Source organism: Zonotrichia leucophrys, chromosome Z (assembly GCF_028769735.1).
Source record: "Zonotrichia leucophrys gambelii isolate GWCS_2022_RI chromosome Z, RI_Zleu_2.0, whole genome shotgun sequence".
Classification (NCBI taxonomy): Eukaryota; Metazoa; Chordata; class Aves; order Passeriformes; family Passerellidae; genus Zonotrichia; species Zonotrichia leucophrys.
In genome coordinates, this window is record NC_088200.1 from 55,258,725 (window position 1) to 55,285,777 (window position 27,053).

General features: G+C 44.3%; 1 protein-coding gene across 10 annotated transcripts in view; it reads left to right on the top strand.

The window, feature by feature from the left end:
- PSD3 (pleckstrin and Sec7 domain containing 3) overlaps positions 1-27,053 on the top strand; it is a 138,415-nt gene that overhangs the window by 67,927 nt on the left and 43,435 nt on the right. For 5 of the 10 annotated variants that reach the window (XM_064735400.1, XM_064735398.1, XM_064735399.1 and 2 more), the window contains 3 exons: positions 4,837-4,949; positions 7,682-7,740; positions 11,342-11,431. In XM_064735400.1, coding sequence (XP_064591470.1) covers positions 4,837-4,949; positions 7,682-7,740; positions 11,342-11,431 — 262 coding nt within the window. Of the gene's footprint in view, positions 1-4,836; positions 4,950-7,681; positions 7,741-11,341; positions 11,432-19,980; positions 20,067-20,689; positions 21,057-23,418; positions 23,797-27,053 lie in introns of those variants that run through there. The other 5 variants (XM_064735402.1, XM_064735403.1, XM_064735405.1 and 2 more) reach the window with 5 other exon arrangements.

Consider the following 27,053-nt stretch of genomic DNA (forward strand, 5'->3'; position numbering starts at 1 on the left):
TATATCATGTCCAGGTCCTACACCTCCCAGCTATGTGTGTGTGTGTGTGTGTGTATGTGTGTGTGTGTAAATGCAAGCGTGAGTATCATTTCCATAGTCAGTGGCTGTCCTTTCAAGACGTCTTTTGAGTTCATTTAGTCCACGACTGTGAGTTCTGTCTGTTCTAGATGTCTTCCAAGGCAGAAGGGCTGCCTGCTTTCACCTGGTTGCAGTCTGCATCAGGAGCTCATGACTGGTATATCTGGAACAGCCCATATTCATTCTCCACAGTAGTTACGGCATACAGAGGCAGTGCCATTCAGCAAACAATATTGTACAGTGGAACATTACAGACCGTTCTCACTCCAAAAGTGAATCCCCTTGGGGTACACCTCATGCTTCCCTGTCCGTCTACATTACCCATCAAGAGCCATCAGGTGCTTGAGCAAAACCAATCCCATGCATGGATTTGCTTTTGCAGAAGGGTGGGACCAATCCCGACCATGTTCCCTAACACATTTCTCCTTCATACCACAGGGTCTTTATCCCCTGCTACAGTGCATAGTAGTTTTGATTGGGCAGGACCAGCTTGATTGGTAGAGCCTCTTGTATTGACTAACAAGGTGGCCTTTGCTAAATGCAGATCCCCATGTTAGAAGGTGCCACCCATTGCTTTCAATGTAATTTTTAACAGTCCATTGTGGTGTTCAGTTTTCTCAGAGGTTGGTGCATAATGGGCAATATATTATACCCACTCAATCCTGTGCTCTCTGGCCCTTGTGTCTGTGGGGCTCCTTTTGCAATGAGTCTGATTAGTCCAACTCAGCTCTTTCTGGCGTGCCATGTTCTGCAGAAGTTGCATCTCAAGGCCCAGGATGGTGTTTTGGGCCTTGGTGTGAGGCACACGGTTCATTTCCAGACACCCAGTGGTTGTTTCCACCATTGTAAGCACTTGTGTCACTTGCCTTGGTGGGTTTGCAGCAGTGTGATGGAACCAGTTTCCCGGGTTGCCCCATATCTGTGTTCCAGCCACCTGTACCCACCGTACCAGAGAGGCCTTACCCGCCCGGCCTGCTCCGTCACAGCGCATGTTTCACAGTTATGGTAACTGAGAGGCATGGTCCATGGCCAGGGCTGCCCCTTGGTCACAAGCCCACATGGATGTTGTGTTTCTTCTCTGATAACCTGAGGCATCTTGAGCCCACTGAGCCAGAACAATTGGCTCTTACATTGCCAGTGCAGATTAACCCAAGCTGCTTTAATCTTGGTGGCCTGATCCATCTCTGCATTGCTGCGATGCTCTTCAGCAGCCTGACTCCTGGGCACATGTGCATCTCATGGTGTTCTTCTACAGCCAGCTTCTCTAACAGGGCAGCGATTTCTTGCCAGGATTCATCAGCCCAGGTGGGTTTCCCTCTGCACTGCCAATTGGCCTTTTTCTGTCAGTCCTGCCACTCCAGCACAGCATTTGCCACCATCCTCGAGTCAGTGTAGAGGTAGATTGCTGGCTCTTTCTCTCTTCAGTGGTACCTAAAGCCAAATGGATGGCTTTCAGCTCTGCAATCTGATTTGATCCACCTTATCCTTCAGTAGTTTCTGTGACTCGTCATATAGGGCTGTCTACGGCTGCTTTCTGTTTTTGATTTGTCCCTGTGATACAAAAGGAACAGTCAATAAAGAGATCATATTCCTTTTCATTTGTAGGTGGCTGATTGTATGGTGGGGCCTCCACAGCATGTGTCATCTTCTCTGATGATGATGATGGTAGTCTGAAATTTTCAGCTTCAGTCCAATCACTGATGACTTCCAAGATCCCTGGGTGATTGGAATTTCCTGTTCAAGCTTGCTGTGTGGTCAGAGTAATCCAGTTACTCCACAGTGGCATGATGTGTTGCAGGGACTTTCTCTTTGAATATCTAGCTCAGCGCTGGCAGCTGGGGCACCAGGAGGGGCTGTGCTTTGGTGTCAGTCACTTCTGAGGCAGCTCTGACCCCTTCATAAGTCACCAGTGTCTCTGCTTCAGTGGGGCTGTAGCTGGTCTCAGATCCTTTGTATGTTGGAATGTTTGAATTCCTAACTCCAGAACACCAGGGGTCGTTGTCGAATCTCCACATGTACCCTTTTGCCAGCGATTCCCGGAAGGACCACTCTTCCCAGCTGTACTGTGGAGCATATTTTTTACATCTTGTAGTGTCCTGACTGGCTACTGCATGAGCAATCTCCTGTTTAATTTGTTCAAAATCTTATTATTGTACAGGACCCTGCTTGAAATCATTCTTCTTTGGTATCACTTGACAAAGAGGTTTTAAAATCTGTCTGTAATCTGAAATATGCATCCTTCAAAAACCCACAGTGCCTGACAGGAAACACAGAAACCTGTGTTTCATTCTTGATGGTTGTGGGGACATAGCTGCTGTTCCAATGACCATGTCCATTGGAATCTGATGGCGTCCATATTGCCATTTTACTCCTAAAAACTGAGTTTTCTGTGCAGGTCCCTTGATCTTACTTTGCTGTGTGGCAAAACCGGCCTTCAGGAGAATTTGCGTTGTCTTCTCCCTTTTCTCGAAAATTCTTGCTGTGTTGCCCTGCATGATCATGTTGTCAGTATATTTTTTTTGCTGTCAGTATATTTTTTCCTCACATCCTTTTCCAGTGCAGTCTGGATTAGTCCAGGATAATTAATGGGGTTCTGTTTCCACCCTTGGGGAAGTCAGTTTCGGGTGTATGTCACACCCCTCCAGGTAAAAAACTGAGCTGCTAAAAATTCCTGCTGCTAAAGGAATGGAGAAGAGCATGATAGCAGTGTTGTTGGTGGCACCACCTCACTGCTTTGGACTCCAGCTCATACTGAAGTCCCAGCATGTTGGGCACAGTGGCACTCAGTGCTGGTGTGACTTCATTCAGGCCATGATAATCTATTGGTCCCTGGGCTTACACACTGACCATATAGGACTGTTAAAGGGTTAAGAAGGCTTGCTGACCACTCCCTGGCTGGCTCTCCAGTTCACAGATCATCTCATGGATGGGGGTCACAGAGTCCCAGGTGGTGCCATAGCTATGTGTAGTGATTGTATCTGCTGTTCTTCAGCCCTCAGCAGTCCCTAAACAGAGAGGTCCTCTGAGAGACCAGGCAAGGTATTCAGCTGTCTCATTTCCTCTGTCTCCAGAGCAGCTATCCATCTCATAGATCCTAACAATGCCTTTTTGGGTCCTTGAAATACCCTCTTTTGGGGTAACCTATGCTAAAGATGCACAGGGCCTCTGGGCCAGTCCCAGTGGGATGTTTTTGCCATTCATTTCCAGTCATGCTCTCTCCACCTTCCAGTGCAGGCAGCTGTTGGGATCCCCTTGGCACCCCAGAGAGAGATGGATTCTGTCCCCACGTATCTTGGTGGCATCCGAGTACATCATGTGCCGGCGTGAGCTAAAGCCTTACACTCTTGGGTGTCTGATGTGCCAGAGCACTGGATCCACACAGTCCAGTACATCTGATTGGCCCTTTCTTCTGCCTGGCTGGGGCCTCTGTAGTTCTAGTAATAGTACATGTTGTTCACTTCTTGTAAATATGAGCTGGAGGTCCCTTCAAGAGGATCAGAAGTAACATCAGCCCTTATATTAAAAATTAACTGTCCTGGCCAGAACCAGGACAGGAGGACAAAGTAGGAAGGACAGAGAAACCCTGTCAAGATTCACTTATATCTACTTGTGAACTGGATTATTGGCAATATATTACATGTTAAATTAAGTTATTACCATGCAGATCACACTCTGTGTGGGTGTGAGATTGTTGCAAGTACAGCTTGTCTCTGACCTTACATCACAGAGAAAAAAATTAAAGTTTGTGCATCCAGACTAGATAATGTGAATGTCCCAGCAATATATTCCATTACTCTCAGATCTGGTGTTAGTTTCCGTCTAATGGAATGTTTAAAAATTGTCTGTAAGACTGTCATTCTGTTTGTCTTCTTACTTCAGATACAAAAGTTTTGTGTTTTCAGTATTTTCTAGAAGCATCTTGATAAATGAATGTAGAAGGTCATCTTTGGCTGTGAGATACATTTTTCTATGCAGGGAGAACAGCAATGTGGTTAAGAGGAGGTGTGGTCAAGCAGGAGAATAGAAGTGAAAGATGTGTGTCGTCCCCACCTCTCTCTGCACAGGCTTGCTGGCTGTATCCAGTGAGTGCCCAGATGTGCACCAGCTCTGTGCCCTGGGCTCTCATAAGCAAGAACCTCAGGAGGGCCAAGTTACTCCTCCTGTTGTTGAAGCTCAGTGGAAGATGTTGCAAGTCTTCTGCCCTTTTGCTCAGATATTTTCTGCAGGTCCAAGTAGTCACACTCCTCTCCATCTGTTATGGTCCTGGCCATTCTGATAAGTGACCACACATTCGGTGTTAGCTGTGAGTGCTGTGCACTACTTCACCACCTGGAGTAGCTTTTCTGATTTGGAAAGCAGTACTAATGAAGTAGAGTTAAAAGGTGCAGGGATGGTGGGCCATTAGAAGAGAATAGGGAACATCCTGGATATCTTATCATCCATAAAGAATACATGTTTCAATTCCTTGCCCATAGGAAAAAAAATAAAAGTAAGAACAGCTATTTCAAATAGTGGAATTACTTATTATTTTGCATATTCAGTGGCTGAGACCGATAGTAATTTAAATCTTCTTTCATTTACTAAAATATTGGAGTTAATTGCATGCAGAATGATAGCCCAATTTCCTAGAAAGGCTTCTTGGAACTGAATGTGTGCTTATGTACTTCTTACTGTGATGTGTGCTTTGCTCTGTGCACTGTGTGAAGCAAAAAGAGATTTATTACCTTAATTTTACTTTTTTTCCCTCTGCTCTTTTAGGAGTTTCTTTAAAGCCTTTTCACTTATTGGAGAAACTCAGGAACGAGAGAGAGTTTTAATCCACTTCTCCAGCAGATACTACCAGTGCAACCCAAATGCCATTTCTTCTCAAGGTAACTTTGTTCCTGATATTGAGGTCTTTCCACACATATGGTGTATGCCTGGAAAATGAAGCTGTGTGGTCACTGTGCCACACTTTAGAGACTGTCTCTGAAACCCTCAGCATGAAAGGTATTCAATATAAATTGGTCCTCAATACAAATCCTCAGTTGTGGCACCTCCAGATTTGTCCTCACTTGTGGTTTCTTTTCTTGCTGGCTTTGGTGTGTGGGTGCTTGTACTCCAGCTACACTCATGTGGACAAGAATAGGTCCTCTGACACGTGAAAGAGAGGTTGTTCACTTTCCGTGCTCCATTCAGCACTTGTATCTGCATGCACTGGCATCAGGCATGCCAGTTCTTGCCAGTTGTGGTGATGAATTTTGAGTGCTGTATCCAGACCCTGGCATGGTTTCATCTCGACTAGCTAACATCAGTCAGAGTGCTTCTCCTTGCCAATGTTTTCAGTCAGTTTGGAAATAAATGATGGAAACAAACAAGCACATAGATCAATCCTGAGAAAACTGGGATTGCAGAAGAGGACAAACTGTCTGTTGGCGTAACTGCTATGTTCAGCCAGACATGCTGGCAGAGCCTTGTGGCCCTGTGATTGCAGCACATGCTGATCACACACTGAAAAAGAAGGCAATCATCGGTTTAACTGTACTTTAAGTTTAATGTGTGAGAAAGAGCTGCTACACTGTGCCTCCTTACCCCTTGCTTTGTGACCTACCCCTGTTTCAGTGAGATAATGTTTGGGCACATCGCACCTCTTCAGCTTTACTGGCTGTCATGCAGGGGAGGGAGAAAGTTGGGAGTAAGACAGGATCTGCTCCTGTGCTATCTCTGTAATGTGCCTATTGCCTTTCTTATTTCAAGACACTGTAGGCAGTCAGAACAAGTGCGTCATGTCCAGAGTGAAACAATGACTTGCCTGATGATATGGCTGCCTTACTCTAGTCAAGACTGCAAGAGGGGTATTGTGACTTTGGACCCCGAGTAAGCATTTAAATCCTGCACACTTAACACAGGGTCTTAGTACTGTGTGCTGTTTGGGCACCACAATATAAGAAAGATACAAACCTATCAGAGAGTATTCTGAAAAAGGATATGAAGATGGAGAAAGGTCTAGAGGGGAAGCCAAATGAGGAGCAGTGAGATCACAGAATTTGCAGAGTCTGGAAAAGAGGAGACTGAGGGGAGACCTCCTTGCAGTCTACAGCTCCTTCATGAAGGGAGGGTGAGGGGCAGGCACTGATCTTTTCTCTGTGGTGACAGTGACAGGAGCTGAGGGAATTAGGAGCTGAGGCTCTGAGCAGAGCCTTAAGAGTTGTGTCCGCAGAGGTTTAGGGAGACATCAGAAAGAGGTTCTTCTCCCAATGGGTAGTTGGGCGCTGTAACAGGCTCTCCAGGGAAGTGATCACAGCGCCAGCCTGGCAAAGCTCAAGAAGTGTTTGGACAATTCTCTCAAGCACATGGTGTGATTCATAGGGATGTCCTGTGCAGAGCCAGGAGTTGAACTCCATGATCCTTATAGGATGCCTTCTAAACTTGCTTGGAAAGGTTATTCAAAAAGGGTCTAAGGTACTACTACTTTTTCCTGAGTTGGGCACAAAGAAAAACTTGACAAAAGTTCCCAGAATGTTCACAACCAAACTTTCCTAGCAAACCTTAGAAAATCAGGAATTTAAAACAAACATTCAATCAAAATAAAGCATTTCACAGACCACTGACTTAGTAAACTTTACTCATCCAATCTTAATTACCCATGTGTCAGAAAATGGAAATTAGGAGTAGAGAAGAGGAAAAATATACAAAAATAAAGAGCAAAAAACCAAGATACAGCTACTGCCCTGGATCCTAGTGTGGTTTCAGCTATCCAAAGACAATAGGAACACAACCACATGTCCTGGGGTCTGCTCTGGCTTCCTATGGCAAGCAACCCCTGGGGCTACTTCCAGTCATCTGGCCACCCTGGGGCTCCAGGGCAGAGTGTGAGGCATTGCTTTCAGTGTGCCAGTGATTAGTGGCAGTTCTGAACTAGAGGCTCCAGAGAGTGGGGTGTGGAGCAGTGCACCATCCTATTTTCTGCAGAGCTGCTCTCCCTACACAGACATTTCTGTTATTTTGAGCCAGTAATCATTTTCTTCAGTCTCTCAGTCCTCCGACTCTATTCTGTGGTTCTATGAATCTGACTTATTGCTGAGGGCCTTGGCCACAGGACCAGCTTAGAAGCCCCTGGAGTGCTCTCTACCCAACATGCAGCCAAGGCAGCACAAGTAACTGACTGTACTTCTCCAAAATTAGGTCTAATTGAGCTGTGAATGAGGACTAAGCCAGAGGGGAAGAAAAACAGGATACCCTGCTGCACCCACTCCTTACACAAGAAAAAATGTATTTTACTTTTCCCTTTCTGCACTGAAGTAAATGAAGAAGGAGGTGTTGATTCAGACTGTAGTGTTGGTATTAGCAAGCTAAGAGTGATAGCATGATTTCCTGTCTTGCTTGCCTCATCCATGGGTGCTGCAAGACAGTTTTGAGAGTTACTAAAAGATGAAAGAAAGACTGTTCTGGTTTGCCAGCTGTATGATGACCTCATTGTTCATTTATTTAATTATGTGTATTTCTTGATAAAACAGATTCTTATGAAGGGAACAGACTTAGTTAATCTATGAGTCTCAGTTTCAGATTCTTGAAGGTCCAGATGTGGTTTTGCATGTGACTCTGGTTATTTCTCTTTCTGCAGATGGAGTTCACTGTCTCACGTGTGCCATGATGCTGCTGAACACAGACCTCCATGGCCATGTGAGTATGCACAGCTTTGTGTAGACTGCTCCTATCCACACCATGCTGGGACTAGGTAGCTTGTGACGGTCCCGGTGCTGGTGGCCTTCTTCTGAAGCCCTTGCAGACAGCAAACAGTGAGAAGGCTGCACTCCCAGGCTGTTGTCCTGGGCAGGCCTTTCCAGCATGCCTTGATCAATCATGTGTAAGCTGGCATTGTGCCTGGCGTTGCGATAATGTCTAAGCATACTCCCTGACCTTAGGGCCATCTTTCTGGTGTGTTTACTATCCTTCCTGCAGCAGGTTCTGACCAGGAAGCTGTGCGTGGGATTGGCTTCCCCTTTGCAGTATGTAAAAACATGTGGAAAGGCAGAGTAGAGATGGGAGTGAAGAAGACCTTTTGGGAAAGTCACAAAGGGAGGGTGATGTTTGCAGGCATTCAGTTGCAGGGGGCAGATCTGGTGGAAGCAGAGTTTTGCACAGACAAAGGATGGGTATACTCAAAACCAAGAGAATGGAGGGGGGATGTGAGCATGCTGAGTGGGAGCCCTGTGTTCCTGTACTGCACACCTCGCCCCATTGCCTGCCTGGGTGAAATAGTATTCTGGTTTGAGTTCTCTTAGTCACACTGCTACAGGGTGCCAGCAGCCTTAGGATGGATATTTCAGCACCCATGGTGCAATACACCAGCTATGCAAGGTATTCCCATGCTGATGAGAGGCCTCCTCTGCCCTGGAGTTAGGATGGAGTGTGTAAAAACACAGGGAGCATGGCACTGTAGTATACAAAAGCAGTGGCTTTAGCCGGGTAGCTCTGGGGCTTCTCTCTGTCCCTCCACTGCACTTGCAAGGGCTCTCCCAGGAGGGTTTCTGTTGGGAACTCTTACGCACCAAGAGTGTTGGATTGGGCAGCAGGACATAGAGGGATCCTGGGTCTGTCTAAACGGGCTACTAGGCCCCTGTGGTGGTGCAGGTAGTAAAACCAAGACTTGAGTATTCACAAGGAGTTCTGAGACCCACCTCCTATTAATGGAATGCCTTTGTCTGCAGGTTGTGGAAGCAGGAGGGGGTAGGGAGTTGTGAAGAATTTTTTTCTCAGATGGCTTAGCCTTCCCTACTGAATGACTGGATGCGAGGCGTACAGAAATGTGCTGCAGTTTGTCTCTTAGCACACATGGCTTCTCTTGAGGACACCTGAGTCTTTCTGCAGAGGTATCCCACTCCCCAGAGTGGTGAGCAGCCTGGAGCCTCCTGCTTTACAGGCTGCCTGGCCTCACAGTCCAGGGAGGGAGACCAAATAATGGTCATGCATTAGCCTGACAGCAATTCCCATTGCTCCCTGTGATGCTTTAGTGCTCCCTGCGATGCTTTAGTGCTTTAGTACTGTCTTCAGTAGGTACTGGAAAAGACAATTTAGCTCTGACCCATCATTGCTGCTGCTGACTCTGGTTGTTGCAGTGTGTAACTTTGGAGAGTTACCCCACTGGCACTTGACACTGTGTTGTTATGTACATGCAGCTGTAGTATTTCCCAGACTCCTACTTGTATTGTGTCCATGGGTGTGCCATCATGTTCCCTCAAATCCCTCTGATTTCCTCTGATTTTGGACTTCCTCTTACTGCTTTGCATTTTTCCACATAGGTGGTAAGTTTGGTGTTTTTGATTTGGAATGCAGCCCTTGCAGATATGCCTAATTGCCTGTTTCTTAACAAAGATAATGCTTTGCCCCATCCTTACCAGGATTCTGCTGGAGCAGGAAGCAAATGAGTCACAGGGCTTGTCTATACACTGTGCTCTATTTGTTACTGACATACTGATCATAAGCACAGACATTTCTATTTCACAATCAGCTCCACTGCTTGTAGGGCTGTAATGCAGCTGCTCTGCCTTCAGTTCACACTTGCCTTTAACTCTTGTAGACAAACTTTTACTTAATCCCCTTTATGTTCCCTGTCTTGCCACACTTCTGTTTGTAACTAAACATTTTTGCTAGATGTGTTTTGGAAATGCATGCTTGGCTTCTCTGCACAAAGATCATCACCCGCATTGGTACTAGAGAGTTTTGAGGTATCTCTAGACCACTAGGCACATCCTCTGGAACCTCTGTGGCACTGTATGAAGATGTCAGCTTTGATCCTGCAGCAAAACAGCAAATTGTCTGCATTGTTGGCTTTGGTCAGCATGGGGAAGCTGCCAACTGCTGCCTGGAGGAAACAAATAGAAGTAGGCTGAAGTTGCAGGGAGAAAGAAAAGCACTAGACCAGCTCCAGCCTGCACCTGAAGACTGAAGTTATAAAGATATGTTCTATAAGCTTTGCTACCATAGAGCCAGGGTTACAGCCCATCTGTGTTGTCAGGAGCCATCCTTTTGTGGGAAGCCATGAATTGTTCCAGGGTTACTGCTTGCCTTCTTTCTGTAGGTTTGTGCTGGCTGCAGGCTATGGGATGTTCCTTATTGGCAAGGTGAGGCTGATGGCCAAGATTTGGTGGTTTTCCTGATCAAACATTATGGAAGGGAAATAGAGGATATGCACTTTAAGCTGTCGTGTAATTCATAACATCGAATGGCCTGTATTACCAACTAAGGGCACCAGTCCTGTGTTAATTTGGCCTCCTGGTCCTAGCCGAAGACAGAGTTCACACAGAACTCTTCTGCTGTATTTCTACAGACAAAACATGCCCTGACAGTGGAAAAGTCTTCACTTCTATCTCTTGACTGACAGTGGTGCTATCATCAAAGATACCTGTCACAGAGCTCTATTTTCCCCTCTGTCTATACCGTGTTTCACAGCTCATCTCAGGCTGCTTTCCTTTTCTCAGATATCTTTGGTGTCCTTTTTCATCAATGCGGTATTGTAATTGTTGCCTGCTCACCAGGCTCCCCGCATACTAAGCAGGACCCTTCTAACACCTAGGGGACTGTGTACAGACACTTTCTCTGAGGGGTGATGAAGGCAGGGATTCAATAAGCCTCAAACTTCTGGATGTAGTTTGGCTCCTACACAGACATGTAGGGACAGCCAAACTGTTCCTTTCTGTTTGTGGCTTATTTGGTCAACTTTCAGTCAGAGACTTGGACAGGAGGAGAGAAAAGAGAGCGAGCCTATGGAAATGTCAAAGCAGCTTCAGCCTGTGAATCAGAAAAGGTAGTGGCCATGCCTGGGCATCACACTCCAACTCACAGCAGTTGCCACTGGAAGGGGGCATTTGAAATTGTAAGGGAAGGATCTCGAAAGGGCCTCAGTCACCTGTTTCCTGGTGCCCCACAGCAGATTTAAGTAGAGCTTTTCCATCAGAGACTGGTAGAGCTTCTGGAGACATGGGGATATAAGGCACCATGCAAATATGAAAGATCTTCATCATTGTCCTCTTCATTACCCCCAGTATTAAGCTGGGGTTTTTTTGGGGGTGTATGTAGGCCTTTGGGTGCAAAAGGGTTCCCTTTTCTAGCTTATGCATACAAGGATGCTCATCTATGAGTAATCTCCTGAATGTGTTCTTAGTGCTGCCTGGCTTGGGCTTAAAGGAAAGCAGGAAGATGAATTTAATCGGATGTTGCTTGTTCCTGTTGTTATGGAAAGCAACAGGAATATGATGTTGTGTTTCTCTGACACTCCTTTCAGAACATTGGGAAAAAGATGACCTGCCAAGAGTTTGTTGCTAACCTCCAGGGGATGAATGATGGCAAAGACTTTCCGAGAGGGCTCTTGAAGGTAAGGAATTAACTGCAGAACGTGGGTTTCATTTCTGTTGAAAGATGGTTCAAAACAAAACACCCATCTTGCATTTTCTGAATCTTAATTGTCAAACATGACAAGTGATGGGGCCATTTCTCCTCCCAGAACATATATAATATATAAAATGTTTATTCTCTTGTTTTCCCTCTTGCCTTTACTTGATAGCGAAGGTGACTCTCTGCAGCACAGAGGTGAAACTGAGCTGCGGCAGGTCTTGCCCCAGAGCTGTGTGCTTTGTAAACTCCTGTGGTCATGCCAACCCAGAGTGCTGTCTCCTCATTGCAGCGGACAGAAGCAGCCAGTTGGCTCTGAATGTGAATACATTAAAGGCTAAGCCTGATCTCTGTGTACAATCTGGAAGGCATGTGGTTTTTTTCATCAAAGGTGCTTTGGGATATTCATATTAGAGCTGGAGATGTAATTTCAGATTATAATGTGCTGTCTGGCACAGGCTGTGTTGCTTCAGCTTTTGTTCATTAAGTTTGTGCTAGGAGTTAAATCTGAAGAATGAGGGAAGAGGCTGAGCAGGACAAACCTTGTTTTATTGTCAGTAATAATGAGAATGTTTTGCTTCTTTTTTGTTTTGCTAGCACGAAACAGCACTTTGTTTAAATGAAGACAGGTGTGCATACACTGGAGTTCATAATTTATTTATTTTTTCGTAATGGAAATAAAAATAAGAGGCTGCCACATCTGAGAGCTGATCCAGTGCCTATTGAAACCAACCAAATGAGTTGCCATCTCTTGTGTGAGTTTTGTGTCAGAATCATTGTGAAATACAGATTTACCTGCATAGTTGAAAGCAGCAGAGTTTGTCTTCTAGTATTGGTAATTTCTTCATTTTCTTAATCTTCTTCAGGGAGATTTTTGTTGGACCCTCCTGCTTCAGTTCTTACTAAGCAATGGGGAATATTAAATTTTAGATTTAATGTCTTTAATTTTTGAGTCTGTATATCTGTCAGCAGCCACAAGTAAATTACTTTTTCCCCCAAAGGAATCTAATTTCTCCATTTGCCATAGAGGGATGTGTTGAGATTAATTTGCAGGCTAATTACAGCCCTTACTGAATAAATAAATTTCCAGATTGTGTGTAAATAACCTGAGTGTACTGACAAGAGACTTCCAATGGTTCTCACCTGCTGTTTGTTTTCCTCCTGACAGAATTTTGCAGTTGGGGCTGTACCTTCATGTTTAGCTCACCTACTAATGCTGGGGATGTCTGACTCTTCACCCAAAGCAAATACCAGGGCTCAGGATTTTTTGGATGTAGACAAATGGAAGAAGTTTGGTGTTGGTGTCTCATGTTGCTTTAAGGCTTTCTGCCCTTTTCTGTGTGCTGTCTTGGGGACAGAGGTGGCACCCAGCTTTCTTTTTTCATCTGGCTTGTCTGAAGATTTGATAAACTGACCCTTGTTTTTTAATATATTAGTGGAAGGGAGTGGAGTGAGTATAAGTAATTGTGCTACTGTGTTCACAGCAGCCATGCTGCCACTAAAATTGCGATTACTAAGAATTAGTGGAAATTAATTTTTGCATTGGTCTCAATAAATTAAATTCACAGCACCCTTCTTCAGCACAGCACCAAAGTGTGTGTGGTTTGCTGCTGCATTAGCTGTGTAGCCGCTGAGCATGGGTGAGGCTGCAAGCATTCTCCCTGCATCCTTGCCCAGCTGCCTGGGAGAGGAAGAGTGGTTTCCACAGGGTGGCAGTGTGTCCCCGTGGGAGCGAGGTCCTGGGCACCCACTGGTGACTAATGCAGGCCTGTGGTGAAGCAAGTGGGATTTTCTGCCTCTGCAGTCTCTCTGTGTTCTCCTTGTGGCCCTGTTGCACCCTTGTATGAAGCTCTGCTGAGCCCCAGAGCAAAGCTGAGCAGTAGTGGAGGGGAAGGAAGGCTGTTCATCCAGGGCTTGTGAAGCTCTGTGCAGCATTTATTGTGGATCCACTTCTCAGAGTCAGGGGTGCAAATGCAAATGCTTGTGCTATCCAGGACAGCTGGTTGACAGGCATCAGTCAGATGTTGCCTTCAGTCAATCACTTCACTCTTTGGAGTGCGTCCCTGAATGTTTCGTCAGGATAGGAAAATAGCACAACAAGGGACGGACATCAGCATGTGAGGAGGGACACCCTTTTGTGTGATCAGCCTCAGAAAACTTGGGATGTTGGATCAAGTTACTCCTTTCTTTCACCTTCCTGGGGGAGCTATCTGTGTGTTTTATTACAGTTTTTTTCCAATAATAAGAATACTTTTGGTACAAACCACAAGGCCTTCATGACCTGATTCTCTGTATGTCACTAGTTGTGCTTTAAGAACAGATTATTTCACTCTGGTTTGAAAGTAGAAATGAGAAATGCTAACGTGATCTTGCTCACCTTGTGTCTTGCTGTCCATTTAACATTGAAAAAGGTTTTGCTTTTGTACACCTGTATGCACAAAGATTCATTGCCTTTTTCCTCACTCGTTTAGTCACATCCAAGGTTGCTTTTGCAGTTGGGACTCATAAAGACAAATACGCCAAACTGTGATTAAAAGTGCACTTGTCCTCATGCGGTCTGCTTGTAGTATTCATGTATTCATCACACACACATATATATATAGAAAGAGAAGCCATGGCTAGGATCACCCTCTTTGGAAAGAAAACAAAATCAGTCTGACATTTTGGCAGTGTTAAGAACCTCATGATTACAATGTAGGAGTGGTTTCTTTCTCACATGCTCACACCAGCTTTAATCTTCTGTAATGATATCATCTTCACAATTATATGCTAGGGAATTGTACTGTGTGATCGTAGCCTTCTTCAGAGCTGGGCTTCACAAGATTTTCTGGAATGAAGAGGAGATTCGCTTGGAAAGAGCCTAATTTTGGCCTTACATTCTTGCTTCAATTGCTAAGGGCAGTGTGGTCCCCACAAATAAAGTGCTGGTATGGTGCTGGCCACAATGTTTTCCTCTTGGCATTTTTGTTGAGGATGATGAAACAGGAAAGCCTTATAAATATGATTGTTTGGCAAAAGATTTTGAGAATATAGAAACTATAAGTGAGATTGAAATGAAAGAAAGCTTTATGATACCTTAGTTACTGAACAATGGGAAAACAATGGTGTGGCCGATTGAAGGTAATCTCTTTTTGATGAAGCAAAACCTTCTGCTTGCACACAAGTCCAAAAGTCAGAGCAGACCCTACTAGCTTGGCAGAAGGGGTCTAAAGAGTAGTTTTTAATGTTTAAAATGTAACCCAATATGGTAATATAGTGATTCTATTCAACACAAAAGAGGATTTATTGTATTGTAACGAGAACTTCGCTCTCTTACCCCTTTTACTCTCTTATACTTTTGCTCTCTTACCCTTTTACGCTCTTACCCTCTCATCCTCTCTGCCCCTCTCTTTTCTCCGGCCTGCTCTGGACTGCGTCTGGCAGCTCCAAGCAGGGCCGCAGCACGCAGGCCCTTGGCGATAAACCACAAGTTCCATGACCTGGCGTCGGAGATCTCTCGTCTCCATCCATCCCGACTGTCTTACCCCCTGTTGCTCCTACAATTTTGAGACAAGGTGTGTGAAGGTCCACTCCAGGAAGGTGGCATTAACAAGGCCTTTCATATGTAAGGAGAGAATGTGTCTTGTGTGGTCCACAGAGAGCCTGCAAGAAGGCATGAGGACACGGATCCCTGTTTTTGTTAGGCAGTGTTCTGGTAGGGGTACTCTGTTGTTAGACTGCATGCAAAGTACCACCTGTCCTGTGTAAGTAAATGTCCTCTGCATTTACAGCACACCTCATTCATGAAATCACAGGCGTCGCCCAACCTCTGACATGGGCTGACCCATGGTAGTGGTGCTGCCCCATGACATGAAGTGGGGAAGTCATACCTGGCTGTGTGTCTTTTGGTAGGAGGTGGTAGCTCTTCTCTGACCTGTTATCCTGTCTGGGAATGTCTATCATGCTGAAGTACCTGGGATGCACTTGGCTAGACTCATCCTTTCAGGGACTGCTGATGGAGATTAGATGCCAATCCTGCATAAAAAGTCTGCTTTTTCTCAAAGGTTTTTTTTTGGGTAGGCCTTATCTCCTGCAGAAGCACTGTAATGAAGTGACCAAATTACTTGGAGTTGCTGGTGCTGAACTCTTCTGAAGAACCCATCCTTAATTTCCTAAATGATCTGAATTCTTGATTAGGATTTCTGGGATATGCAATTTCCTATAGAAGCTGCAAAGTAGGGTTTATCTCATGTTGCTGTCAGTTCCCTCCACTTCAATTACGGGGTGTTTTTACCACTGTCTTTCTGCTTTCTCTGGCTCTCCCTCTCTTTTTTTTTTTTTTAATTCCCTTTGAAAGCCCTCCAAAGCAAATATTCAATTCAAAGAGAATTAAATTTATCTTACTTCATGGCGTCTTACCTCATCCATTCCAATAATTTCAGGTATTTAGCAGAGAGAATGAACATCAGGTGGCTAACATCTCCCTGCACAGCCTCAGCCCCCCTTTATGGAGAGGAACTCACACTAATTGGACTGCTGTGTGCCCCCTAATTGCTCTCATCAGCAGTCCTTGTACTTCATCCATTTCATGGATGAAAGAAATTCGCACCTTCCAGGGAAACCTGATGAAGTTGGGGAGATGAGAGTGTGTGACAGCAAGCCAGGATGACCCCAGGAGGTCCGCATTGACTGCTGTAACACCCTACAGCAGTGGGCAGAGGAGAGAGAGGACCAGATGCCTTTGCTTCATGGAATAAGACTAGAAGATAAGGAGATAAAGAGATAAGGACCAGATGCCTTTGCTTCATGGAATAAGAAACAAGATGTAGCTCCTGATGTCTTCCCCAAAATAAAGTTTTTTCTCTTCAAAATACTTCTGATGGCAATAGTATTTTTGGGCCATTTCTTATCTGTATGAATTAGAAGGTCCCGTTACAGAGGGCCCCTTTCAGCTGCTAGGAGACAACAGAGTCTAATCTGGCAGTATAAAAGTCAGGTAATGCAGGATTAAATTGCTAATCCTTGTCTTAAACAGTTGTTTATGAAGCATACTTTCAGAGGAGCCACAGATCCATAGGGAACTGTAGGTGACTGTAGGGAACACCTGGCTTGTCTGCACTGTTCTCTATCCTTGCAGAGAACCTTCCTGCCAGCATAACGTTTGTTTCCTTCAACTTGGAGTTTTTTCAGTGTTGCCATTTGTCCTATTCAAGAGCAATAGCCATTTAAAGCATGCCTATGCAGAACTGAAAATTGGACCAGGTTATGATGGTGTGTGTATTGCTTTGTGTCTCTTGAATTACAGAGGTTTCTGACATGTTCCAGCCCTGTTGAAATGCAAATATACTTTCTTTTTGCATTTCAGGAGGTTACCTCAGTGCATATAAAAATAAAAATCTATAATCTATATATTTTTTCTCAAATCAAACCCAGATATTGAGTTGAAGAAAGCCTTATAATATCAAAAGCCTAATACCAGCTGTCTCTGAGCAGGGAAAGCAGATCTTTAAACAAGGCTTAAAACATAAAATGTTTTGAAGATGATCCAAGAATTAGGATTGCTCTGCATAGTCTAGGGGTGGAATGAGGGATTGCTTATCTTACTAGGAAGCAGACTGGATTTCAGGATGGATCTGTTCTACTTTGACAATCTGCATTTCTCTGAATTATTTTTTGCTCCTTCAACCTTTCACCTCTTTACTTTCCAATTGTTATTCAAAAGATCTCACGTAGCCTGCCAGGCTTTTGTGTCAGCAAGGAGTGAAACCCAAGCAGAGTCAGGTAAGAATTTCCATTGCTACTGGCTGCAATTATGTGGCTCAATACCAGCCTCATAATGAACATATAGGGGGTTAATTTTCATCTGTGGAGGCAACCTGTCTGTGGTGTCTTGTCCAGGTTGATGAGACAAGGGAATTGTTTGATGTCTGACTTCTCCAGCCTGTTAGATAGCCAAGGCCATCAGCTTGTCTCCTACTGTAACTGAAATGCATAGCAGGTCCCAAGGATGAATGTCATCTGTCAAGTGTGGAGGATACAGACTGGTAGTCTCCAGGAATGATGCATTCTGCCACTTTAAAAGAGGAATTCTGGGCTCTTTTCAGTCTGGGAATTCTCTAATACAATGTCACACATACATTTTGGTCCCTATGACTTATTACTCCCACCTCTATGTAGGTAGAAAACAAATTCTGAAAAACATTCTTTGATCTTCCACCCACTGATCTGCTTGAAATTTAAGTTCAGTGCTGCATCTCAAGGGAAGGAAGAGTACGAATATCATTTATACCATATTGGAAAAAAAAAAGGAAGAAGAAGAGAGAACATTCCTTCCACCAGCTTTAGAATTACTGCTGTATAAATCTTCGGTATTCCTCCCTTCTGTTTGCTGCCACACTTTTCAAGTAGCATTGGACTATTCTCTCTCTGACCCAGTTACACTGTTTTCTTTCAAGCAAGAGTATTAGGCTGCTCCCTAAATTCAGATTTTTTTTCTCCTTTCCTGTGATGTTAAATGGAATATTTAGTTTCCTTCCAAAGTCATGCTTTCTTGGATGATTAAGTATTCACAGGATCCTTGTACAAATACGGGGCAAATCCAAGGCACCAGTTTTCTGTCCTGTTGACAAATGGGTTCTGGAAGGTGTCAAGAGAGGTAGGAAGGATTTAATCTGTTTTTGGGACAAGGTAGCTGGACATGACTCCATAGGTAGATGGAATTGTGGAGAAAAGGTAAGTCAAAGGCTATGCCTATTCCCCCTTCCACAGTGCAATGCCTACAGCCACAGGTGACACCAGTTTGTAACCTGTGTGGATCTTAGAGTGGCCTCAATTTCCTTCCTCCCTGTCTCTCCTCCCACTTGTCCCTATTGTGCCCCCTCTCTTTCTTTTTGCCCCCATCCTTTTGCCGCCTTCCTTCTTTCTCCCACTCCTCTCCCCTTCCCCTTCTTTTTCCTCTTTCCCTTTTTGTTGATGTTGTGTTTGCTATTTGAGTCAGAGAGAAGCCTGGGAGGGAGATTGTTTTTCCTTTTTTTTTCTTTTTTTTTTTTTTTAAATGCAGATCTCTAGGCTGAGAGGTTTATTTCAGTGGTCTTGATTCAGAGCATGCTCACTTGCAGGGACAGAGGCAGAGGTTGTTTGCCGCTGATCTGAGATAGTTTGTAGACTTTACATCACTTCTTCAATCACTTTCCTGTGGGTTTCTGTCACAGCTATGGAGAATTTTAGGGTTTTGATGCTTTTATGGATTTTTTCGAAGTGCTGCTGTTTTCTGTAGCTCCATTTGTCAGCTGTAAATTAAGGAACTTGGTGGTCTGTGTTAGTCTGCATACTGTATGGCTCACTTAATTTCTGTGAGCTCTGTTGACAGCAGATGATAATTCCTAAAAGGAGAAATTCAAGAAGAGGAATTTTTCCCCCTTGAATACTAAAGTGCTTTGCCAGGCAGTACAACAGCTAGTCTGCGAAACAGCTGTTTTCAGATCTGCTGTGAGGAGCATAAAGATGGCTGAAGACATATCTTTACTTTCAGTGCTGATCAAGATAGCAGGGTGCATGATTTCTTTGCGTCCCTGTTATTATCCAATGGCTTATTTTCATTAAAGCCGTGATCTCCTATCATTCTCAGCAGGGCATTTACCATAGGGGAGTGGTTTCTTTTAGCACAAGATGCACTGTGGTTCCCAGAGACACAGTGATACCAGGATTAATTTGATCTTCCACCACTTGTTGTGGTTTTCTGATTCTGCTCACTTCTAGGTGCTTATTGATGTAAAAAGTCAGTTGGTAAGACTTGTGCTTTGACTGTGAGCTGCTGGCCGTAGATGCTCTTTTAGCCTTCTTCTCATGTAACTTAAACCAGAGATAGTTCAGTTGTCCTCATGCAGTCATACCTTGTTCTCCCATCATTCCAGCTGTTACCCTGCTAGCATTCCTGTTGAACTGGTTGCATGTGCATGTAGAAATTAAGTGGCTGCTCTAATATTTCTGCTGTTCGCAGGAGCCATTTAATCTTGATTGTCAGCTCCCCCTAGTCAGCAGACCTCAGAAATTGTTATCTTAATATTACAGGAATTTTACTGTTGATCAGTTTTAAGCTCTAGTTCTGTAGCCATTGTGTTAAGAGTAGCTTATCTGTCAGAATTGACTTTCCCCTTCCTATTTTGGGGAGAAGGAAAAAAAACATGAAAGAAGGAAAGATGAAGGATGACGGAAAGATTTAATGTAGTTTATTTAACAAACAGCATTTAGTGGCAGCATTAAGTAGTTCTCCCTTTCTGTGCTACACAAATATGTTACTGGCTTTTGAGGCTATGTTTTAAGTAATTGATATGCATGTGTTTATATATTTTGTCAGTTTGTGTTGTTTGTATTTGTAGTTGACATCAGGCTTAAATGATTCTAGAGGATTCTTGTGACTTTGTTTGAGGACATTGGAGTTCTTTAGATGCAGTAATGTGGTCGTTAGGTTTGTACTTCAAAAGCCAATATTGAATTTTACTTTGAATTCTGCATTTTTTCTTCTTGCGTTGTTGATTTGCTGAATGACATTAGGAAGACCAAGCAAGGACTGGGTACATTTTGCCTCCCAGGGAAACTTGACTGGTGGGAGGAACAGATGGGAAGGAGCTTATTTCAGGGTAAGTTGGAACAGCTGCCCATTTCCTCTATGGGTGATGGGGTCTGACATAGTTCCTTGTTACAAGACAAAAGCTTTTGTATGATTTTAAAAGGATGGGGTGTGAGGAATAATAGAAACTCTGGTTTTCTGTTCCTGCATCTGTTTTGACCCAAAGTTTTAAGTTTTCCTGCTGGTTTATGGCTTGTTCCTTAGAGGAACTGATTGGGAAGGTCTCTATAGGGTCACAGTCCTTTTGGTCACCCCAGTGGTGTCACTGCCTAAACATTCTGCCCCTTTCCGATAACCTCTTTGCTTGACCTCTGAACAAGAGGAAGATTCTGAATTCTTGAAACACTTGGGGTGTCCGCTGGATGTGGTCAGCTCTGATTTTTCTGATACTTCACAGCTATTTCAGCCCCTCTTTAAAAATGTCATTTTTATCCCTCTATTTATGCTAACAAAACACTTTTCCCTCAGAAATTCCTGTTGCTCAGTTACAGACATAAATCAATCCTGTGTGCATAATAATTTGTAAAATGGTGGGTCTTCTCTAATGTCAAAGCATGGCCTTTCCCCAGAATAACTGTGAATATGTACACAGAATAATGACTCAGAAATACAAGATTGTATTATCACTTGCAGATGAAAATCAGGGACGCTGATGAAATCTAAACTGAATCCCCAATCTGAAGATGTTTAAGGCTTCAAATGTGTTCTCTCAGGAGGCTCTCTTTGGGAGAGTGTGAGCTGAGAAGTGTTTTCTCAGAAGACACTGAAGAAAGAAGAAGAAAGAAAATCCTTGGAGTTTTGGACTGCTGCAGAAACAGACTTGTTCCTTTCTGAAATAAGGTTCCTGTCCAACCTGAGGATCTGCTAACTTCAGCTCAGAGAATACTAGATGAACTGCTGCAATTAGGCAGCAGTGATGATGCTGTGGGCAGCAGAAGAGAAATATTGTTTTGATTCAGTCTAGCTTGTGTTTAATAATAAAATTGCTCTGTGTAATTGACACTGGCCTAGGTCTGTGTGTGATATTTAGGCAGTATAATTATTTCAGATATGTTGAGAGTGCTTGGGGAGTTGGCCCTATAAATCTGAGAGCAAGAATAATCTGCCAGGCAGGGGGCTGCTAGGATAGAGAGTGATTTGTGGCCATTTACGTAGCACCTGTCAGGACCTGCTGCTTAGCTCATCTGGAGCGGTTTGACTGCAGTGCAAATTTCCTCTAAGAACAGATTTTCTTTGAAAAGCTTTTGCACAAGCAGTGGGTAATTTCACATGGGTTAAGTAACATAAAACCTTTTTAGTGAAGTGGCAGAAGTAACTCAGAGCATGATTATTGCCAGGGAAAAAGGTTCCTTTCAGTCTCTGTCCTCTGTCAATGACAAGGGGCACATTTGGGATTTGATCTTAATGTGTGAGGCAGGGATGGGCTTGCTACATCTGACTGTGGTGGAAATGAAAATGTATTTTTCTTGTTGGCCAGAAGGGAAGATATCAGTGCCTCAAGCAGGATGGAGGCAGAATCTGTGAGCAATCAGAAGTTCCCTACTCCAGGGGCAGTTTTTATTTTGATACTTAGGTAAGCTGTTTCCTGTTCCACTGCTTGTTGTCCTTCAGCAGGGTCCACACCAGTTAGAGTCTGTGGGAAGGATATGCACCTTGTAGCATCATTGGGGACAACAGTAGCAAAGGGTTAATGCTATCAGAAATGCTGTTGCATACTAGGGAGACAGCAGCATCTTTTATGAGCAAAAATGCACATAGGACCATCATGTGGCTGTCTAGCCATTTGCCCTGTAAGGAAGTGAATTCCTGATTGCAAGAGACTGAGAAGATGTATCCAGGGGAAAAGTCCACTCAATTCATATGCATCTTATTTACCCCTGGGTGCTGTTGGGCATGTGACATGAGGTAAGCAAACTCTCACTTTGCTTTCACATGGCTTGGCAGACATGGAACAGGGTTCAGATGTGAATAGAGACCGGAGGCTCTTCATCCAGCTTTTGGCTGCCTGAAGCATCTCAGCGTGGGACATTCACCTCAGCATGCCAGACAGCACTCCCTCATTGCTGTCTGCATGCAGACTTGCTGCCTGTGTGAGTGGGATGAGAGCCCTCATGTCCTTCCACAAGCCAACATCACTGCTCCTGTCCTTGCCCTGCCTTTGATATGATGGTATGGGGCAGGTTGCTGAACCTGATATTAGCCTTGCTGCAGAGTCTGCCAGCTCCTCATGCACCCTCTGCACAAACTGTTTGCCTTTTCTGCGTTTGTCACAATGTCCCCATTGTCCACTTTTCCCTTGCTGCTCACACAAGCTGCTTCACCTGTCCAGTGTGTGTTGGCAGCTGTCACGGTCCTGTGCTGAGCAGAGTAGAGCAGAGCAATCTCTTCTCTCACACTGGAGCACGTTGCCATGGCAATGCACAGTCTGCTGCACTCTGGGTCTCCAGGAGCCAGAAATGATGGTGCTTTTGCAACACTGAGGTAAACATCCCTCTTTTCCTGTATTTAGCACATCCACCCCTCGGTAAGAGTACCAGCTCCTTTTGGCGTTGGCCTCTCCTTGTCCCCTGCATGAGGGCAGGTAGCTCTAGGCACAGAGAACATGCCTAGCCTCTGGAGCGAGGCTTGTGTGGGTTTGAGTGGTACCTCTGGCAGTGGTACTAGGCTGCATGGGTTTGCTATGTATGGGTTTGCCATGAGGGGTGCTGCTCGGCAGCTGCATCATTGGTGGGGTCAGCCACTGGAGCATGCAGTTTGCTTGTGTGGGGGTGTGGCTACAGCTCTCCTGGCTGCTGAGTGGGGAGATGAGTCCCTAGGTGCTTGTTCACGACTCTGCCACTGGTTTGCACTGATTACCTTGGGAAAATCATCTCTTTTCCCCTAGGCCCCTCTAAGCCCCTCTTGCTCTCTCTTGCACTTTTGGAAGGCACCCCAAGGACTCAGGCTAGTGAGTGCAAATACTTGGAGTTGTGGAAATTTGCCGATTTGTCTCTCTGGGGCTTGCCAGTACTTTGTAATGGTGCTGTAGGTTTTCACTAATTTCTCCAGTGTTCTGGGAATCCATCAGTATTTCTCACATCCAGAAGCCTGTAGCTTCTGGCAGTTGATTGAAGACTCTTTTTGCAGTGTTCTTTGTTATTGCAGGCAGTAATGAGCATGGCAGGCTGTTGCAGGCAGGGAAGTGTGGCTGCGTGAACTGAAAATGATATCTTGCTTGATCTGCTGGCATTTGTTCCAGCATCTTTCTCTCCACCTCTCTTCCTCTTGCTGTTGGTGTGTGTGTGAAGGGGGAGTTGATGCTGGAGAGAGGAGCAGAGCAGGGGAGGAGTTTCTATCAGCGTCTTCCTTTTCTTTTTCTTTTTTTTTCTCCCATCCAGTGACGTGAGCAATGCCTGGAACAATCAGGCTGGCTCCAAACACTGTGCCTGAAGATGCTGGAGAAAACAGCCTAGTGTGCTTTAAGCAAACACTGATTGCTTGAGCCTGGGCTCTCCAGCTGTAACCTTTTCCAGTTCCTCTGCAGGGGATTGGGAAGTTTCATTAGCTTTCTTCTTTCCCATCCCATCCACTCCCTTTCGGAAATGATTGGAGTTAACAGTGTTCAGAGCACCAGCAAAGTCCGGGTGAGAGCCACAGGTTCGGTGAAATACTCCCGAGAAGAATCTCTCTGGCGGCAGTCCCATCGGTCAAAATCTATGAAAATCTCCAACTCTTCTGAGTTTTCTACTAAAGAAAGCAAGGTAAATGACTAAATATTAGTATTGTTTTGCTTGGTTAGGCTCGGGATTGGTGTTGGGAAAAGGTTATGCTTTGCAGGAGTTAAGAGCTCTGAATGATCTGCAGTGATCACAGAATTGCTGTCAGGTCATGAAAAAAAATCTCTGCATTTGAGGAGAGACCTGAAGGTGAAAGAGCTCTGGTCTGGTGTTATAATGATCAGGTCTTAGACAGGGAATGCCCTGTCACAGATCTTGGTATAGTAGTAAACAGGAAAAACTTGCTAGTGACAGTGCTGGTTGGAGCTCTACTCTTAGGAAATGTGCCAGAGTTGGCAGGTGATGTCCTTCAGATTATTTGTTTAATCAGAATTGTTTTCTATATAAAAATAATTTTTAGTCCTTACCTACAGCTCTGTGGTTTAGTAGGTATGAATGCTAGGTGAAAATATTTTCTCAGTTGCATGCATGATTAAATACTGCTGCCAAGTATTTATTAGGAAGGCATTGCTTGTGCATTTATAGGAATACATTAGAGTACTGTAATGGTTGGTAGCACAGGCTATTCCCAGCTGCTACAGTGACTGTGTGCAGCATCTCCTCACCCAGCCCAGCCCAGTTATTCAGTTCCTAAGCAAACAACCCCCACACAATGCAACATCTCTTTTTTTCCTCATCCCTCTCTCCCACATAATAATGGAGAGGCACCCAGGAACTCCTGGCAAGTGCTTTAAGAGCTGTCTGCCTCTCAAAGGTGCTCCATATCTCCAAGGGTTAGATGAATTTTATGCAGTGACAAAAATATGCCTCTAATTTCATTATTATTGCCAGCTGATTCTGACCTTGGGATTAAAAGATACGACCTCTTGCAAAGGGGCGCATCAGCTAAGCATTTAACTATGTCTTGGGGTCCATGTGCATGCAAAGCAGGCACCATGCATGGATCTTCCTGTGCTGTCCCTTCCCTAAATCTCCTGTCTGTTCTGTGAGAAACCTCCTCTGCCAGTGGTGAAAAGACCCCAGCACTGCACAGTAGTTCCTAGCAAAACACTCTCTGCTAGCTCACAGGTTGTGTAGCATTTCAGCCTGAGCTGTGTAACTTAAATCACAGGGTACTGCAACCAGAAATAAATGTTAAGTATTTTTTTCAATTCAATTAAATAAGCCTCTGTTTTCAGGACCTTATAAACCATAACTAAGAAATAGTGTATTGCTGAGTTAGGGTAGAGAAATAGCATATCCATCATTTTCAGGCTGTTGCTGATGCAGTATGTGCTTTTCCAACAAATATCAAAGTAAAGGCTGCATCTTGCAGGTGCTCTGGGACCCTGCTCTCATGATCACTTTCACCCTAAGCATGGGAGTAATTGCACGGTATTTGGTGGGAGGATTTATGCATGAAAACTCTCTTGCATATGGTAAAAACTCAAGTCTTTTGACACTGGATGAATTACTTAATGTATATATCTTCCTCTCCCAGGTTTTGTGTCCACTGTGTGTACATGGTGTAGCGTTCTCAGGGCAGGGCTTTCTCCCAGGGATGGTGTCTGACATGATTTGTTAACTACTGCAATAATGAAAGCTCTGTGTTCATTCCTCCATGGAATTCACTTTTCTTCCTTCTAAGTGCTGTAGGTTGTTATTTGAGAGATATCCACTTCTTTTCCTGCCTACCTCAATATGCTGGAAAGAACACTGCAGCTTTGTTTCAGTTTTTTGTACTGTTTCCTTATTTCAAACAAAGATTTTTGTATCTGTAGGGCATCTGAGATGCATAAAAGCTGTGTTATGGAGGGCTGAGAAGATCCGTGTATTCTCTTCAGTGGTGCTTGCCTGGTTGATAAGATGACAAATGGCTCTGCAAGTGATTGGTGTTGTGATTTTGGACAGTCCTTTCCATCTCTCTGTTCCCCTTTCTGATCTTTGCCTGCCCATTTTTTTGCTGACGTCGTTGGTTTAGAGAACCGATTTATAATTGAGCTTTGGCTCTTTGATACTGTTGTGTTGGTGGAAGAACCTGGAGGTTAATCTGTAGTGTGGCAAAGGAGCTCTTTTTATTAGTGTAACTGTGTGTATATGTTTGTGCATCACTTCTCAGGAAATGTCTTCGGTTCTAGGCTGAGCTTTTCTGGACACCAATGCCATATAGATCTCCTCAGTCTTAAGTAAGGTTTGGTTTGTGGACTTCATATTTCTGTGGGTGTGTCTCCCTCTTTGTGTCTGGACTGCCTTGTATTTTATCTGCTCCCTATATAAAGTGAGTACAATGCTCAAGACCTGTTTCTGTGACTGCTGCAGCTGACTTTGGGAAGGAGATAGATTTAAACCATTTGTGCCTCAGAAACATTCTCCTCTTTTACTTTTCACTTATATGACTCAGCCTATTTTGGTAAGCTAGAGTGTATTATGTATCTTCATGCTTTAGTAGTATGAAAAAAGCGCCAGCATGGTGCCTGCAGAAAAGGTCTCCCTGATGTCAGTGTCGGAGAAGCTAGGTAGCCCAAGTATCTTTTATCTCCTTGACACACATCAGGTCTTGCCTCTGTGTGGACAGGCTTCACTAGGGGGATGCATCCCAAGTGTGTATTATAGGAGGTACCACAGCTTTAGGCCGGCAGAAGAACCTGTGAAATGGTGCTGTGAATTTTGTACCATTGTTCTGTGGAAGGCAGGCTCAAGTCCAGACTCCATGCAATGAGAGTCTATGTATCTTAGGATCATCTGTGTGACCCAGCATGCTCAGTAGTCTCTTTTTCTGACAGACTTTTTTTCTGCAGCCAGGGACTGAATTGCTAAGTACTTGTGCCTGTCCTGACTGCAAATGCACAGGGCCAATAAAACAGTTTGAAATAGGCTGTGTAGGAATAGGCTGTGGAGGTGCTCCACTATCAAGAAGTACTTCTCTAGCCTTTTCTCTATTTTTCTGTAATAATTCAGTATGCTGCCTTTACAATAACACTGATGAAGCACTTCAGCAAGTACAGAAAAAAAATCTTTTCAAACAAGCCATGTGTATTAATACAGAGGATGTATTTCTTCTGTGGCATTAATTTCCTGTGTCTCAGGAGCCACAGCTAACCATCCTTTTCTGTTTTATGATGGTATATCTGGCACGATCTTTCTTTCCTTTTTTTTCTCCCCCTCCCCTTCCTTCTCCATATACAAACCAGATTTTTAACAGAGGAGTTTCTCTTCGAAATGTTCTCCAGTTGGTGACGCACTTGAAATTCCCTGGGTGAAATGATCTCCTTTCCTTCCTTCTAAAACATTCCTATCAACCC